Below are 15525 nucleotides of genomic sequence, written 5' to 3' on the forward strand. Positions count from 1 at the left end.
GATTTAAGAACTATATCAAAGAAATACCACAGGCCATTTCCTGTGTACACCAAATACAGTTACCTATGTTGAAGTCTGAAACAATTTAAATGAAGCTACTACAGCCTTTATTAAGCATATATATTCATTATAATTAAGTATATAGTTTTCAATGTCACTGTCATGATAAAATATTATGAAATGTTATAAAGTAACTGTGTTAACTCCTCAGAAAAATACTGTTAACTGCAATATATCAGTATAAAAGGAGTAAGTAAAACTACAGACCACTGTTCCTAAAAACAGGTATTCAAGGGTATACAATAAGTACATCATTCTCTTCTGGAGAAAAGCTGCCATGAAGTTATGTCATTTTGCCTCAGTCAAAGATCTGGTCCTAAATGCACTTTGCTGTCTTCTTTAAAGCTCTGGCAAGACACACAAAATCAACTTACAAGCAAAAAGGGGCAAGCAACACTGAAGTTTCTCACCTATTCTTGATGATCAGCTCAGTTCCCTGCCTTTATCATTTCTGCCTCCTCTTCTAATACTTCCATAAGAGTTTCACTGCCAGTACCTATCAGTAGTTGACCAATAGTGGCTAAAAAAATCTGTCATATAGCATTTCATCTATTATTTGTTGCTCTTTCTAGTACAAACATTGCACTAACTGAACACGTATTCTGAACCCAAAGAGATTTGTCTGGACCAAATGCTTTTGTATTTTGAATAAAAAAAAAAAAAAAGCAAAAGCATCCCATGATTTTATCTCTAATGGTGCACTCTTTTGGTTTCTAATAACAGAGGGAATGAACCATTAAAAGAAAGTCAGATTAGAGACTTTCCAACATTTATTTTGTCAAAGATAATTAACAGCAAAGTAAATAGACGATGAGTATATAGCATGACAGTTTAATGAGGACTTAGTAAAATGTGTTTTCTTTTTTCCCTGTTTTAGTTTCTATTGCTGAGTCAAGTTACAGTTTACTGAAAGTCTTAAGCAATTTACATTAATTCATTCCTTTGGTCAATGTATCAAAATTATTTGATGATGTTGTCAAAATTATTACAGTAATATCATTGATTAACTTTTTATAGGGAGTAAAAAATTCTATAAATTTTAATCATTGTCTTCAAACAATAATGCATGGAAGAATGAGTTGGAATAAGCACCATTCCCTAATCTCCTTCCAATCATTGTCATGTAAAATATTTAATTTCCAGCTATGCTTTGTTGTAGACAGGATCTTTGTCATTAAAATGAAAGGAGATTTTGATACATAATATATTTGGTGACATGTCAGGGTGGCAACACTTTGACCTTTCCAGTATTCGACATTTCATTTGGGAGCCTGTTACTGATCAAGAAATAGAAGTTGAACAGAGGGTAAATCAAACTGCAAATTAGAGGGAGTCAAGCTCACAACAAAAATTGTATTAAATTATAAGTACATGAAATTAATCTCTATTTTAAACATATGTAAAACACAACCCCTTTCTGAACTCTCAACTTTATAAAACCACAAAAAAAATAAACAAAAAACCCCAAGCTTTTCTGTTTATATTTTCAAATCTGTTATCTCATGTCCTCTCATGCACTGATTTTTTCAGAAATGAATATATCAACATCTTTCACATCCTTTCTTCATTTTTTTTTTGCTTTTCATTATGCTTATCTTCACATTCTTTTTGCTTCCAGTCATTGGCTACTTATATTAGATAGGATCTGAGTAAAATACTCAGCAAAGAGTTGAGCTGTCCTATTCATTTGCATACCAGCTGCACAAGGGGAGCAGTGTCCTAATTAGGTTCTCTTAACACACAGTTTATTAACACAGAGCTGGTAACTTTTGCTGTTGTGTGCAGTCTTACACTGTATGATGATTTTTACAAACCTATGTAAACTCTATAGTCTCAGACCTCATAGTTAGATGCTATCCAAACTTTCCATTTTAAAAGCATTTCCAGTCCTATGGTTCAGGTGAAAAGTCTGAGGACAGAGAACAAGAGGATCAGGCTGAAAGGGACATTAAGAAATCATTCAATCCACCTCCCAGCCCCAAGGAAGAACTAACTGCACTTACATAATCACTGGGCAGGTGTTTATCTAATGCATTCTCCCAGATCCTTTGCAATGGAGGTTACAAAATGTCCCCAAGCAAGCCAGTATAATGCTTTGTCTTAAATATTAAAAGGGGCTTTCTCCAAATCTAGATAGAATCACTCTAGAGACTAATTCCATTACTTCTGTTTACATACACTGTATTTGGATGAACAAGTGTCCTCTATCTTTCTGTAAAAGCCTAACTGAAAGCACCTTTTCCATCACCTTCCCTTCTTAGTCAGCTCTTCTTTAGGCTAACCCCCTTGCTCAGTTATGAGCAAGAGGTTCCACAATTGACAGGAAAATTGGAGGATTACTAAAATTATTTTACAGATGGTATGCCCATCTGCATGTTCCATTAAAACAAGAGGAATATAGACAGGTTATAATTTACTGTCATTCTTGCATCATTTTTTTAAATAGTATTTTCCGACTAGTCCATCTGAATTCCTCATTGTTCAGATCCTTTTTGCTGAAGCACAATGCCTTGTATGTGTCACTTAAGTTTTTACTTTTCCAGACTGTCTTCAGATTTGGACTCTAAGAGTATCTTCCAATACACTCCTAGTCCTTCTGAGGAAGGAAGATTTTACAGTATTCCTCATTCCAAGTCCATCTGGGTTAAACATGGAAATATTATCTAGTACCTGAGCCAGCATAAACTGTCAAATACCACACAACTCATTCTTTCATTTAAACAGAAATCTCAGAAAAATTTTCTAAATAGGTCTGCATCCAGTCTATGATATTTTCACCTAGATTCCCAAATTTGCTCAGGAGAATATTGTATGTGACAGTTGAGATAGCACTACAAAATTCTAGAGACGTGACACATCCTCTGCTTTTTCTTCAGCTACAAGCTATTATCCTGTCAAAGAAAATTGTTAGATGGCTTTGACAGTATTTGTTCCTGACAATTCTGCACTGGCTATCAATCTTGTCCCTGTGGTTACATATGATTTACCTGATTATTTACTTGAACATTTCTCTAGAAAATAAAAATTACTTGTCTGTCCTGCCTCCCTCTGCTTTCCTTCTTTAGAACCATTAGATTTCCTGGTCCCCACAATAGTTGGTAAGTTACTGTGAGCACAGAGGTTGCCAAAATCAAGTGTTCTAGTAGAAAACATAAATCACAAGGTGAGAGGGGGGAAGATAAATCAAACCACAAATCATGATTTATTGTGCTTCTTAGTATTACACAGATTTTGTGTAATACAATCATATTCATGTAAATTATTTATCAAATGACAATGGTCTTTTTTATTCTAGGATCCCTCTGACATAAACTCAAGTCATTGTTGAATCATAGGTGTTGGTTTTGCACCCCTTGGAAGATGTCTCATATTCCTGGAAATGGGAAACAGTAAAAAGTCCTGAACACTCTATTTCATTTGTTTGCTTTCAGAACTCAGCAGAACTAGCTGTGTTGCAGATTGTTTCGAGAAAAAGTGATTTTTCAGCCAATAAACTACTCACTGAGGGTCTGGGGAAGCCAATCTATTCGCAATAGACAAACCGTCTCTGAGACATGAACTGTGAAAAAATTATCCATGCCTTAGTCGGCTTTGTCTCTCCCATGAAGACACCTAGGATCTGACAGTACTGCTTAGAAACTAGAAGAGGAGTATTTAGTGGTTAAACTACCAAGCATATTATATACATGGGTTCCCTAGTGGCATGAATCACTGTGGTGTTGTCCTACTGCCAGATTGTTGCGAGTAATCATGTACCTTTATGATTCAAGCATAAGTACTTGAAACACACATGCACCTTCCTGTACGATTGCGGTGGTCTTTGTATTCACATGCAATTATTGAAAATGGGAGATACTATCATATTTTCTCACCCAACTTGATTCAAAAGAACAAGATTTCATATGTACATGCCCTGAAAGTCAAATCCAATAGATTAATCTGGGCTTTCTGAGGAAGGACAGGAAGACTGTCTGCAGGGGTTTTTTGGTGTGTCATTTAACACTACACTTAGTGAAAGACCAATTCCACCCTCTTTTAAACCACCTGCTACTCATCATCTTATTATTTGCTATCCAAAACCTTCTGCTCCTGAGAAACAGCCATTTTCTTCAGGCCAGAAATAACTATAGTGTGACAAAAATAAAAAAACCAAAAGGATCAAAGGGACCTAAATCATAATGACCTTCTCATCATAATGCCTGTATTTGTACGGTACATTTCATCATGAAAGAAAAACAGCAAAGTTATGTCTTTTATTTCAGAGGATTTTTTTGTTGTTTTAAAAATCTACCAAAATTAAACCCCCTAGATTTATCAGTGCTGGAACATGGAAAAAGCTCTTACTGGATTACAATTTTCCTAAGCTGAATCAATCACATCTCCTCAAATCTGGTTGTAATTCAGCTGGTCATTGCTTTTTGCCCCTAACTCATCAAGGAACTCCTCTTTTCCAGAAGGGGCAAGAGACACACATTTTTTGCCTTTCTTCTTAAATTACTGCCAGAACTATCACCTTGGCAGATGTGCGAGAAGCAAAATCACCCACTTGAGTCCAGGTAACACAGCCATGGGTGTTCTGATCACACTGCATAGACCCAAGCAGAACTCAGTGATGCTCTGCAACTCAGCAGCTGTAAATACAAAACCTGGTAAAGATGCACTCACCAATTTCTCTGGAGATCTGGGTGAACGCCTCCACACCACTCTCTCCATAGTTGCCTTCAGAAGCCAGCGTCGAGACGTAGTTCCACCCAAGGGCTGTCACGATGTCCACCATGGCCTGTGCTTGGTAGGAGTCCGGTGGGACCACTCGAGAGAAGTAGTCATACCTGGTGTTATCGCTCAGTTCTGGAGCTGTAGATGCATAGCTGATTTGAGGTATCTGCAAATAGAATGACAAGTCATTCAAACTAATCTAGTAGCATTTTACACTATATACTTCTATGTTTGAAAGGCTCAAAATAGATTATGCACAGGTATTGTGTAGAACCAAGTATTTTTTTTTAATTATATCAGCTGATCAGAAAGCATCTCAGATTTTGTATGTCAGTCAAGCCTTATTGTATAACACTCTCACCAAGAAATAATGAATTCAGTCTTGCTCCAGATGTCATGATTCTTGACATGTAAGTGTTACAACTTCTCTTTTGATCCTGGCTCTGATAGAAATAAGTGAAGAAAAAAAAAGGGGAGGGGGAAGGAGGAAATCTTACTATTACTACAGAAGATGAAAAGGTCAGTTATTATGACTGCGATTCTTAAAAATGCTACACTTACTTTCGACAAGTAAAATGTGGATTATTTCCATTTCATTGTTTTCTTTACTTATGTGCATGCACGTGTTCCCATTTTATTACCATTTTTAAATCTTTCTCTTGATTTTTTCAAGATTTCCCTAGATTTTTCATATTCCAGTTTTAATATGGCATTGTACATTCTTTAAGAATATGAAGGCTATGTATTTAATAGCAAAAGCTATTTGATGAAAAAAAAATACTAAAAAAATTACCTGTATATGACATACATATAGAGGAGGAGAAAGCTTACAAGGATGGTAAACTTTGTAGAAAACACCTCAATATTCTTAGCAGAAACAAACCTAAGTAACTGAAATACATTTTAAAATACATTTTTAGTCTCTTAGAAAAAAAAAAACAAACAAACAAAACACAACTAGGGCAGTTTTCTGGTAACTCTTGTCTTAAATAAATGGTTCAGAGATGTCCAGAAAAAACTGTCTGTAAGAAATACTCAATTATTATGAAGCATATTTTGGTGCAAGAAAATTAACATTTATGCTAACTTAAAAGGGGAATTATTTTCACCTTCCAAATGGTAAAACTGATAAAATAGTCATTACTATTGTGATCTATATTAATAATACGTGCTAAATTCATGTCTCACAAAACATGAAATAATCTTTGAGAAAGCAGTCTGAATGGAGTTATTAAATTGACTCTGCTGAGAGCCAAATTTAGCACCTCAGGCAACAGGTGATCTTGTAAATGCTCACTGTCCTATTAGATGCTATAGTAGAAGATTTCAGTCCAACCACTACATCCAGTACAGTGTTTCCTCGTCAGTACAAACTAAAAAAGGGATTTGGGGCCTATGTAAGGGATTCAAAGAGTCTGGTCATTAACCATACCTGCAGAGACAGTGTAGACTATTACAGCCTGAAAAAACAATTTGTTGCCTTAGGAGTGGCAAAATCACTGCTCAGTCAGAAACAAACAAAATAAACTCTTATGTATCTTGGCTGTATTCTTCTTCAACAAATTTTCTACACATGGAAAAGCCTCAGAATAAATAATCTGAAATGTTTTTATAATAACGACCAGAGAGAACAGGAAAAAAAGGAGAGGGAAGATCACAGAAAAAGTTATATTTTGTGGAAATCAATACTCCTAACATAGCAAAGATACGCCAGATAAAAATAAAGGATAAATTGTTCTTACAAAACTTGTCTTGTATAAATTCCCTTTCTTTCACAAAGTGTTTGAAACATCTTTATCTCTTTCCAGACAAGAGATTTTTGGCATGTAATAACACAATTATGCATATTTAGAGCACATATCTTTCCCTTTCTAAACTTCCTCTATTACTCTCTAAACCAGTCAATTTTGTTACATATGGAAAAAAATAAAGACATCTTTTGTGATTTTGCCCATTTTACTCCTTGGTGTTTCACAAATACTATGGCATTGTTGCTGAAAGTTACTTCATCAATAATGTCAATAAAATCAACACCAGTAAGAAATCTTTTAGATGGACACTTCGGCATTGAATATCTTGAAGCCCAGACCACAGACTTATATCCATTAACATTTTCAGTTCCCATTTCTCTTCAGGTATCAGATGAATAACAAATCCTAGGTATGTTCTTGTAGGAGAGTCATTGGTTCAACCACAGCAATGAGACGTTTCAGATCAATAAAGATATTATATGTACTATGAATATCACTTATCTGGGGGCTTGGAATATGCAGAAAAGAGATGCTACTTCCCTACTTTTCAGCTCTTTGCAGTTCAACTTCTTCCCTAGAGTTATTTATAATAACAGTAGAAGAAAACAGAAGGTGAATACAGTCCAAAACCAATACCCTGGAATCACTGAGCACAACAGTATGCTTAAACCACCACTGTTTTGTAACTTCTGCCACCTTTTCAATAATAGGAAAGAACAATACACCATGTAAAAGTAGGGAGTAAGACACTCTCTAAATAGCAAGCCAACCCTAAGTCTTGAGGAAAAAAGGATTCTTGCAATGAAATATGTAATTATTTTCCTTATTTCTTTTTGTATATATCCTCATGGTTATAACCAACAAAAAATTCAAGAATTTTCTCCCCAAAATTGCAGTTCTCCCACCCAGAAATGCCTCATTGATTTCTTTTTTTGAAAGCATTTTATGCAAAGCAAACAGAAACCTCCTTTCTTGCCTGCTTTTAAATGTATATTTGTATACAGGGTAGCTCTGAAAAATAGCTTTAAAATTTGAGGATTTGGGGTAGCTATGCAGGAAGTGAAAAGACTCAGAATGATACTCAAAGAAATTGTTTGGCATGAAGACATTGTTTGGATTTAGTGGTTCAATAATCCATGAATAAAAAATATATACATTAAAATGTAACAACTCTAGTTATGGACTGTAAGTTTAATAAAGCATTTTACATGACCCCAAGTACAGTTTACAAGATAGAGTATAATGCTGCCTAAGCAAGGGAACTGTTATGCTCTATCAATTCAGTAATATGTGTTTTTAAAACTCCCTAAATAGAGACTGTATTTATACTTTAAGTTCCACTGGCCCCTTGAGACATAAATTTGCATTTTGAAAGAGACCTGTAAAGGAGTTTTATATTTCTCATTCTAGATTTCTCAGTCTCAGTTTTCTAAATTAAATACCATACTAGTAACATTTACATTGTACCTAAGTGATATATATCACTGTTAATAGTGTATTTCCTTCTCCTTTGGGGAAAAGAAAATCAATTATATAACCACATTTGAATCAGTTCTCGCACAACAGCTGTCACATTCACTGACAATTGCTAAAAGCATTCCTGTTTGAATGCTCATTGATACAATTTTTCTGTTCTTTCCTACCCTATGGTTTGGCCACTTCCTCGCATTAACCTATAAACTGCTGATAAACTCTCAACTTCTAGTGGGTGACAGACTTTAACTCTCTGAAATTATTATACAGAGGGATTCATAGAAACCTTATTTTTATTACTTTTAAACCTTAAGCTATCTATTTAAAAACAAAAAATCCTAGTGTAATTTTTTGAAGCAATATCTTGCTTTAGTTACACACTGGTGTTAATCCTGATACATACTGAACTACTGCTGAAACTATCAGTGATCCCTCGTTACTTTAATCTAAGTCAGTGGTGGCTTCATCTCATTCTATTATTCAGTCACTGGCATAAAAAATAAAAAAGATTCGGCATGCTTAAAAAATAAAATAATTTGGATAAAAAACCAAACAAATAAAGAAACAAACAAACAAAAAAAACCAAACCTGCTAAGCAGAGCACCTAATCCTTCAAGATACATTCAAACCAAAATCTACAGTAAAGAAGAATCTGTTTTTCCTGGATTTTTCTATATATATCTATCTGATGTAAAATCGGTCTCTAAAATATCCACTTCCTAAAGAATTAGAGAAGATGGAGCAGGTACTTTCAGAACTGACTGTCCACAAGTGTGACTGTGGTAGCTCTTCAAAGGGGGAACTACATCAGTACAAGGTATCCACCAAGCATTATTACAAAACGGACTTGTACTCTCTTATGGAGGTGTGGACAACTTCAGGAGTGCCAAAGGCAGCTAATGTAACTTTTGATTTATTCCAGCCAAGTAGTAAACCACCTTCAGTTCCTCTTACACTGAAAACAAAAGCCACTCACTGTTCCTGAATTCAGGACTATTCATAGAGGAGCATTACCCTGGATCTGTTTGATGGGTCCAATGCTGGGATCCAAACCCAAAAATATAGAAGAGTTGAACTGAGGATGGCAGAGGAAGCAATGTAACCTAGTTGTGCCCTTCCAGTAGAGTGTCTTCACTACAGAAGTCATCTCTTAATAAGCTTTCTTTTCAATTGCATGCTGTCCAAGTTTTGGGCAAAAGTTCACTAGAACCCTTTTTATTGAGCTTTTAAATCCATTTGCATGCTACATTTGTCAATGTAAAGCATCAGCTGGACATTTCAAATGCCATCTTCCTTTATATAGTCGTTCAGCTGAAAACATGATATAGGAACAGAACAGCAGACGGTGAAATGAGCTAAGCTCATAAGAAAAAAGACCTGGGAAAGGAATCACCAGTGATTTTGAACACTACAAATTATGAGTTATATGCACAGAAGTAACTGTGCTGTACAGTCACACAGAGTAATGGGCTTAAATTACTCACATCTTCAGTTTCACTACCCACTCAGTCCTATCACCACTAACTTCAACATATCAACTAGTATCTCATTTCTCTTTTCTATTCTCTAATCACTAAGCAATCATTTTTTTAGGAATATTAGCAATAGCACATTAAAAATAGTAATAATTGCAGCTAAAAAATTGCAGTCAATAAACTTTAAGTTAATGATTGCTCAATATCAACTGGCATTTTACCACCAACTAATAAAGCTTGCAAAGGAGTAAAAGTACTTGAAATAAAATTTAACTGTGGAAACATGTTTTGAACTTGATGGTTTTTTGAATTTTAAATGCCTATTATTAATCATTAATGGCCCTCTCTTTTCAAGATTTTTATTCCCTCGTCTGTATAACAAGAAAGAGTTCTTTTTGAGTACAAAAAATTCACAGCAGTGAAATGAATCCTCAGGGCCTAGATATTGAACAGTTGCCGGAGGAGAGCTGAGGTCACCATACTTTAGCTATTAGTGACATTTGTAAATCCCATCAGCCAGAACACCACCTTAGTCTGCTTTCACTTCTGAAAAATGTGTCAATCTGCAGCACTGTAATGCCAAAGTCATTCAGAGAGGACATTCAAGATTCAAAAGAATTTGATGAAGCTTAATAATCTTATTCTATATCAAACAATACTAAAAATGTCCTTTTTTGTACTAATTATAGGAGGAAATGTAATGCATCCTGGAACTGTCCATTTCGGTCTGGGAGATTAATTCAACTCTCAATAGAGAGCCTGGGAGATTAATTCAACTGTTCTATACACACCACATAGAACAATACTGTAAACAGCTATGTCTTCCATCAAATCTCACAATACCACTCATTTTGGCTACACATGGCTATTAAGGCATCTTATGTTTAACTACCTTCTACAAGTGTCTTCATCCTTCCACCTGTGACAAAAACTGGATAGGTCACTCGTGCCATCACGAGGACCTCGTTTCATTCATTTCAGAATAAACCAACATCAAATCACCCTGTGAAAATGTAACACATTAAGATTCAGTAATGCTTTTGGAGATGTGAGATGCACCATTCAATGCTCAGAGCAGATGAACAGGGTGATACCTTGCCAACTCCAGCAGCTACAAACTACCTCTGCTAGCGCCAATGTCATGGAAAAGTTTCAACATATGAAGTTTTCTGATTCAGCCTCTTTCCACAGATTTTAGCATGAGGAGGAGCAACCTACAATAATACATCTTCACAGTAGATATATTCATGTATTCACTTATATTTTAAACACGGGCAATTCTAAGCTATATTTATTTAGATGAATACACTCGATGCTCTTTATGTTAAGGACACTCAGCTACAGTATTTATCATGTGTCCAGCATTCATGTTGTTCAGGAATTACCATAGATTTCCATCTCCCCCCAAAAATATGTTCACATCAGCTAGAGCAAAAGCAAGAAAAAACAGATATGCTTTTGAACCAGAGAAATACAATTTAAAATGCATTTAGTTCAAAAAAACTTTAGTAGAATTTAAAAGCTTTGGAAACTGAAAGAACAAAAGTATAATCTGAAAGCTGTCATTAGCTGATTTCACTTGGTAGGCAGGATTTTTTTAAACCCATTTGAATTATTCCAAGTCATTCTATTTGCAGTAAATATCATAGTGGTTTCTGTCAAGGATGCTTGCAATTCATACACCTAATGATGAGGAGGTAATGATAGATTCCTTCAAATCTTTTGAAAGTTCCCTATATGTTTGGATGTGTTTTGTGTAAAGATATGGGTTTTGTGACAAAATGCAGCACAGTTGTCACTATTTTTTGCCCAAAAACACAGGGACAGAAGTGATCCATAACACCTAAATGCTTCTGATCTGGGATGGGTAAACTATGTTATTCTTTCTTTTGTCTTCCATTAGTCTTTCGCTGGTTTTACTTCTTTTGCCAGTTACCTTCTGAAGACATATTCCTGAACAGAATACAATTTCAACTATCTGCACTGACCTTTTCATGAAAAGACATAGCTGAGAATCAATGCAGCTCCGTTTGTTGCCAACAATCATCTGGTATGTGAATCTGGTATGTGAAAAATTGTACATACAGACGCAATTACTAGCCCTGTCAAAATATCGAGGTAAAATCAAATTGCAAATCCTCTCTCGTTACTGATTTTCTCTTTTTTTTTTTTTTTTTTTTTTACCACTACAAACACACTAATTATCTGTCATACTTATTTCTGAGGTTGTTGCTGGTCGTCAAATAGACTAGCAACTACAGTACTCTGAATAAACTGAATTACCCTAGAAAAAGTCATTTTTTCTAGTTAATACATATAATTTCACAGTATCAGATTATGGGCTGAAAAACTGTTAAATCTCCATTGCATTGCACTCTATCCTCACTTGCCAGAAAGCATCTTTCACAAAGTCTAATGAGATATGCTACAGCAAGCGTATTTCAGTTTATGACCTCCTCTGCTGCCCTTGTAGAACAGGATGCAACAAATATAAAATATAAAGTATTCAAATTTAAGAAGGAGCTTCCTTCCAGTAGGTTGGAGCAGGTCAGGGACTCATAAGAAGTCATTACCTTTAATTGCACACAAGGGATACCATAGAAAATAATAATACAAAATCCCAACCTCAAATCCCACAATAGATGCAACATATACAAAACAAATTCACCACTCCAGAAAATCTGGGATGCACTTTAGGGCAAAATATTAAAAGGAAATTTATGCATTATGAACATTTTTACAGCTGGAGCACATATTGTCCCACTGTGCAACACTGTGTAACTCCAGGAAGATGAGAATCCATCTAAAGACGGCTTGAACTGTCATCAATGTTCTGTGAAAGAGAGTCTATTGATAAATGTTTAACAATGGCATTTGCTCAGTATGGGAGCTCTATTCTAGTATTTCCACATCATTTTAAATCCTGGAGTTTGCTCTCTGAAAACCAACTACGTTAAGCAGTTGCACATTAAATTTTCCAACATCTGTAGGCAGCCACTTTCTAAATATTTTAAGCCCAGCTGAGGTCCAGGCACTGAATGATAAACTAAAGAAGCAGTAGATCAAATGAGTAATATTCATACTGAGATCACAAGGAGGGGGGATGGAGGGGACCTTGAGCTTGCAAATGGCTGTTAGCTCTTCCTTCACAGAATCTTATGTTCTCCAATCATCAGATCAAATGAGAAGTCAAGGATGGCCAGATAGCTTTAGGGACTTCTTAAACTATTAAAATTCTCTTTTTACTTTTTGGGAAAACCCACACTCAATTATGTGTATCAATATGTTAGACTTATGTCAGCCTCTGCTAAGCACAGTGTGAACTCTGATATTTCAAAGCTTTTCTAGCCCTATTTTCCTCATTAGAGCTTGTCATGTCTGTGTCTGAAACTCTAACCTCCTTTGATGAGTTTGAGAAAAATACACAAAAATTTATTAGTCTGAACTAGAAAAGTGAACTTTTTATTATTATTCACCAGTAACAAATTTACCTAGTATCTCATGAAGTACTCCTCAGTCCAAAACAGTTTTCCTTTACATTCATTTAATAATTAGTACCATAGAGAACAAAGCAAGCAACTTCAGAGACTCACCCACGGGGACACGCAGTTGTCCACAGGAATTTTTCTGATTACAGAGACCATCACTAAGGAAGGAAGGAAGTATGAGATACTGGAAGAAGTGGGAAAGCGTTGTTACAGAGTGCCCAGGGAAGTGGTGAAGTCACCACCCCTGCAGGTGTTCAAGAAACAACAACGTGGCACTTAGTGCTGCAGTTTAGTTAACAAAGTGGAGATCGGTCAAAGATTGGACTCTGTGACCCCAGAGGTCTTTTCCAACCCTAATGATCCTGTGATTTTTGTGAAGAGGAGGGTGTTCTCAGCAGAATGCAAGACAGATGCTGTGCTTAAGGGACAGCTCTGACCTTTGCATTCACTTTTTACCACAGCAAGGCCACTTCAGCTTACACCACTGGCTGAGCAGTAGTACTACCCTTTTGCTACCCATGCTGCCAGCTTAACATCATGAGATACAAGTGACTGAAAAATACCACGAGGAGGAAGATTAAATTCTATATTGTTGATGGCTCTCTCCACAGTTGTGGACAACCTGAATATACATAAACAGGACTCAGCTGGCCAGACACATATGTCCAGTGTTTTAGTGGGTGCTTTCACATGTTTAGAGTATGCCGCCTACACTTCAGCTATAGCCCAGAAAGCCCAGCTTTCCATTAATCTCTCTGCCCCATGCTAATGGTTTTGATACCTCATATCAGAATGCATTAAGGAAATCCCTATGATTCACCACAGCTATGGATTTCTTCTGCAGCACAGGCAGTTAATATAGGATTATAAAGCATCATTTAAACCCATGTATTATCAACTTGGAAGAAGAAAAATTAAAAGTATCCCTTTTTTGTGTATTGAGATGATTTTTTTTTTGATTCTTAAAACAATCAGGCTTGACAATTAAACAATTTTACCTTGAGTTTTTAGCGTTATAAGTTACAATTAAACATTAGGCAGTGCCTAGTCATTTCCAAAAAAGTTCAGTATTTCCTGTATTACCACAGTGAAATGTTAAGTCCAGTTGCTACCAGTAGAAAAGTTGAAGAAAAAAGAAAAATATTTCCAATCGAAAGATTGCAAGTTATCTATGAATTAAACTCTAGGGACAAGGGTGTGATATCCAAGCCTTCCTTTCTATTCAAAATATACTTTAGTTTAGACATAGTAGGGTGGTTGTAGAAAAAAAAGACATCCTCCTCCACACGGTTCCTGAACACCACAGGGCAATATCTCCTCTTTTCCATCATTACCAGATTTCCATTATGATTTCTGACTTGAACACTATGTTTTATCACTATGTTGATCCATGGATTATCTTAGCTAAAACATCATGGCAAATAGAGAGACAAAAACCCAGGCAACTGGTGTGAGAGCACAGCAGTGTATTTACAAAGTAGGATTGTGGTATGTTATCAATGGTTTGAAGACTCTCTGAAACAGCTCCTACAGAATTTCAGAAAGCTGTGAAAACTAGCATGAACTGGACAGGTATATTGGAAATGGAAGGGTTTACAGGGAAGGATGAAGTGAAGGGGGGCAAAACCAAAACAAAAATACTGACTACATTAATAATGTGAAAAAGTGATATCAAATAAAAGGAATAACCTATTGTCTAATGTGGCCAGAGTCTGGAATCTTCCAAAGTACATCCTGGCTAAGATGGGCCTAATCTTACTTGTCTCTTTTGGAAATCCCAGTTTTGCAACATAGAAAAGCGAATGTAACTGCATTATCTACCATTTGGGGATTGTCCACAAGAATAACTATCCAGTCCTGGTGTAGAAAAAAGAAGCTTTGTAATATGGGCTCAGAAGTACATTGTACAAAGTACATAAGTATGCCTGATCCTCTCCCCCCACCAAAAAGCTATGCTGAAACCTGCATGTCCAAGCACATGCAGCAACTCAGTACCCATCATTTCCACCAAGGTATCCTGCAGGCAGCCTTTGGGATCTTCATGAAGGCCATGGTACTTTGGAGGCTGCTCCACAGCCAAAAAGTCAGAACAGCACAAACTGCTAAGAGTCTTTCTAACTCTTAGACCAAAGAACCAGTCAGACCAAAGAATACCAAAAAAAATACCCACAGTAATACTTGGTATTAAATAGAAAGCAAAATAATCACCTTTCACAATTACTTGTATTTCATAAATTCTATCATTCCGTTAGGATCAGTACAGACTTACAAATCATGCTCAACACACACAAACAGATCACAACACAAGGAGGCTTTGCCTATGGTCAGGCATATCAGAGATACCCTTGAAGTGCGAACTTATCCACCACATACTTTGGCTCTGTCAGCAGTCATGAGTAAAGTTTCCAAAAAGTAATGATTGCCCTGAAAGTCAGGAATTACAGGTGAAATTATTATATTTCTATATAAAAGTATTTTTACATATGTATCATATACATAAATATATGCGCACATATATACCATGTGTTGGGCCCCTTTTCTTTCCTTTCTGACAGAGTAGTT

The 15525-nt window shown here is 35.9% G+C and overlaps 1 protein-coding gene across 5 annotated transcripts in view; it reads right to left on the reverse strand.

Annotated features, from left to right (window-relative positions):
- The window catches only part of GRM8 (glutamate metabotropic receptor 8), a 332411-nt gene that overhangs the window by 264163 nt on the left and 52723 nt on the right, over positions 1–15525 (reverse strand). For all 5 annotated transcript variants that reach the window (XM_064656189.1, XM_064656185.1, XM_064656186.1 and 2 more), the window contains one exon: positions 4726–4942. In XM_064656189.1, the coding sequence (XP_064512259.1) occupies positions 4726–4942 (217 nt within the window). The remainder of the gene's footprint in view (positions 1–4725; positions 4943–15525) is intronic.

This window comes from Pseudopipra pipra, chromosome 5, assembly GCF_036250125.1.
Source record: "Pseudopipra pipra isolate bDixPip1 chromosome 5, bDixPip1.hap1, whole genome shotgun sequence".
In the NCBI taxonomy this organism is placed as follows: Eukaryota; Metazoa; Chordata; class Aves; order Passeriformes; family Pipridae; genus Pseudopipra; species Pseudopipra pipra.